This window comes from Eimeria mitis, genomic scaffold, assembly GCF_000499745.2.
Source record: "Eimeria mitis Houghton genomic scaffold, Emh_scaff4175, whole genome shotgun sequence".
Classification (NCBI taxonomy): Eukaryota; Apicomplexa; class Conoidasida; order Eucoccidiorida; family Eimeriidae; genus Eimeria; species Eimeria mitis.
In genome coordinates, this window is record NW_013572502.1 from 4,246 (window position 1) to 5,486 (window position 1,241).

A 1,241-nucleotide genomic window follows, 5' to 3' on the forward strand; every position below is an offset into this window, starting at 1 on the left:
CAGCAGCAGCAGCAGCAGCAGCAAAAGTTTTACAATCCTTTTGCATCTCTAACAAGAGAAACAGCACTGAAAAAATAACGAAGAAAACGGCTTTCTGGGGCTGTGCATGCATAATAAGAAAGTCTGAGGGTATCGGCGGGGGGCCCCCGTGTTTCGGTGGGTGGGGGCCCCCCCCCTGCTGCTGCTGCTGCTGCTGCTGCTGCTGCTGCAGCAGCAGCAGCAGCAGATGCTGAGGCTGGTGCAGATACACTCCACTCTCCACTTGTTGGGCCCTCCCNAAACCCTAAACCCTAAACCCTAAACCCTAAACCCTAAACCCTAAACCCTAAACCCTGAAAAAAAATAATGTTTATAGATTACAAAAAAAAATAAAATATAAATTCTGTCTCCTTGGCTATACCCCAGCTGCTATCGCGTATACATATATCCCTTCAAGTCCTTAGGGTTTAGAATCTAGGGTTTAGGGTTTAGGGTTTAGGGTTTAGGGTTTACGTCTAGAACCGCTTCGCTGTGAAAAGAAGAAATATAATTTGCTAGGGCTTTCCATGCCGCCCCGCTTTCTTCTCCCCCCGTATTGTGCAGCCGAGTGAGAGCAAACGCAGCTCGAGCCCTGCAAAACCCTAAACCCTAAACCCTAAACCCTAAACCCTAAACCCTAAACCCTAGAAATGGTATTGTTTGTATCTGTGTGAGTTTTGGGTGAAAATTTGATATTTTTTGGTGGTTTACGAGTTCATATAAAATTCTAGGGTTTAGGGTTTCTAGGGTTTGTAGGGTTTATATATATATTTGAGGGTTTAGGGTTTAGGGTTTAGGGTTTAGAAAAATACCTGAAGAAAGGGTGAGATCTATGAGCTGCTAGGGCTTTACTCAGAGCCAATACTGCATGCGCCTTCACCGCATCCTCTCCCCCTAAACCCCCCTGCTGCTGCTGCTGCGGCAGCAAACCACCAAGAGCTGCTGCTGCTTCTAGCTGGTAGCTGATGGAGGTTTCAGACAACAGCTGCTGCTCCCACATTGATCCGCTCTGACAACGACGAATCCTGCACAAACCCTAAACCCTAAACCCTAAACCCTAAACCCTAATTTTGAAATTCCATACGATATAAAACCCTCCACACTGTAATATATAATGCAAATACATAAATCTGCAACCACAAACCATTTTATAAAATCGAGGGTTTTCTAGGGTTTAGGGTTTTCTAGGGTTTAGGGTTTTCTAGGGTTTAGGGGTTTCTAGG

At 45.5% G+C, this 1,241-nt stretch overlaps 1 protein-coding gene across 1 annotated transcript in view; it reads right to left on the minus strand.

The window, feature by feature from the left end:
* EMH_0073110 (bromodomain-containing protein, putative) overlaps positions 1-1,018 on the minus strand; it is a gene marked incomplete at both ends in the record, with an annotated part of 4,869 nt that extends 3,851 nt beyond the window's left edge. The window contains 2 exons of the mRNA XM_013499286.1: positions 493-610; positions 831-1,018. Of these exons, the coding sequence (XP_013354740.1) occupies positions 493-610; positions 831-1,018 (306 nt within the window). The remainder of the gene's footprint in view (positions 1-492; positions 611-830) is intronic.
* Between the last annotated feature and the right edge of the window lie 223 nt (positions 1,019-1,241).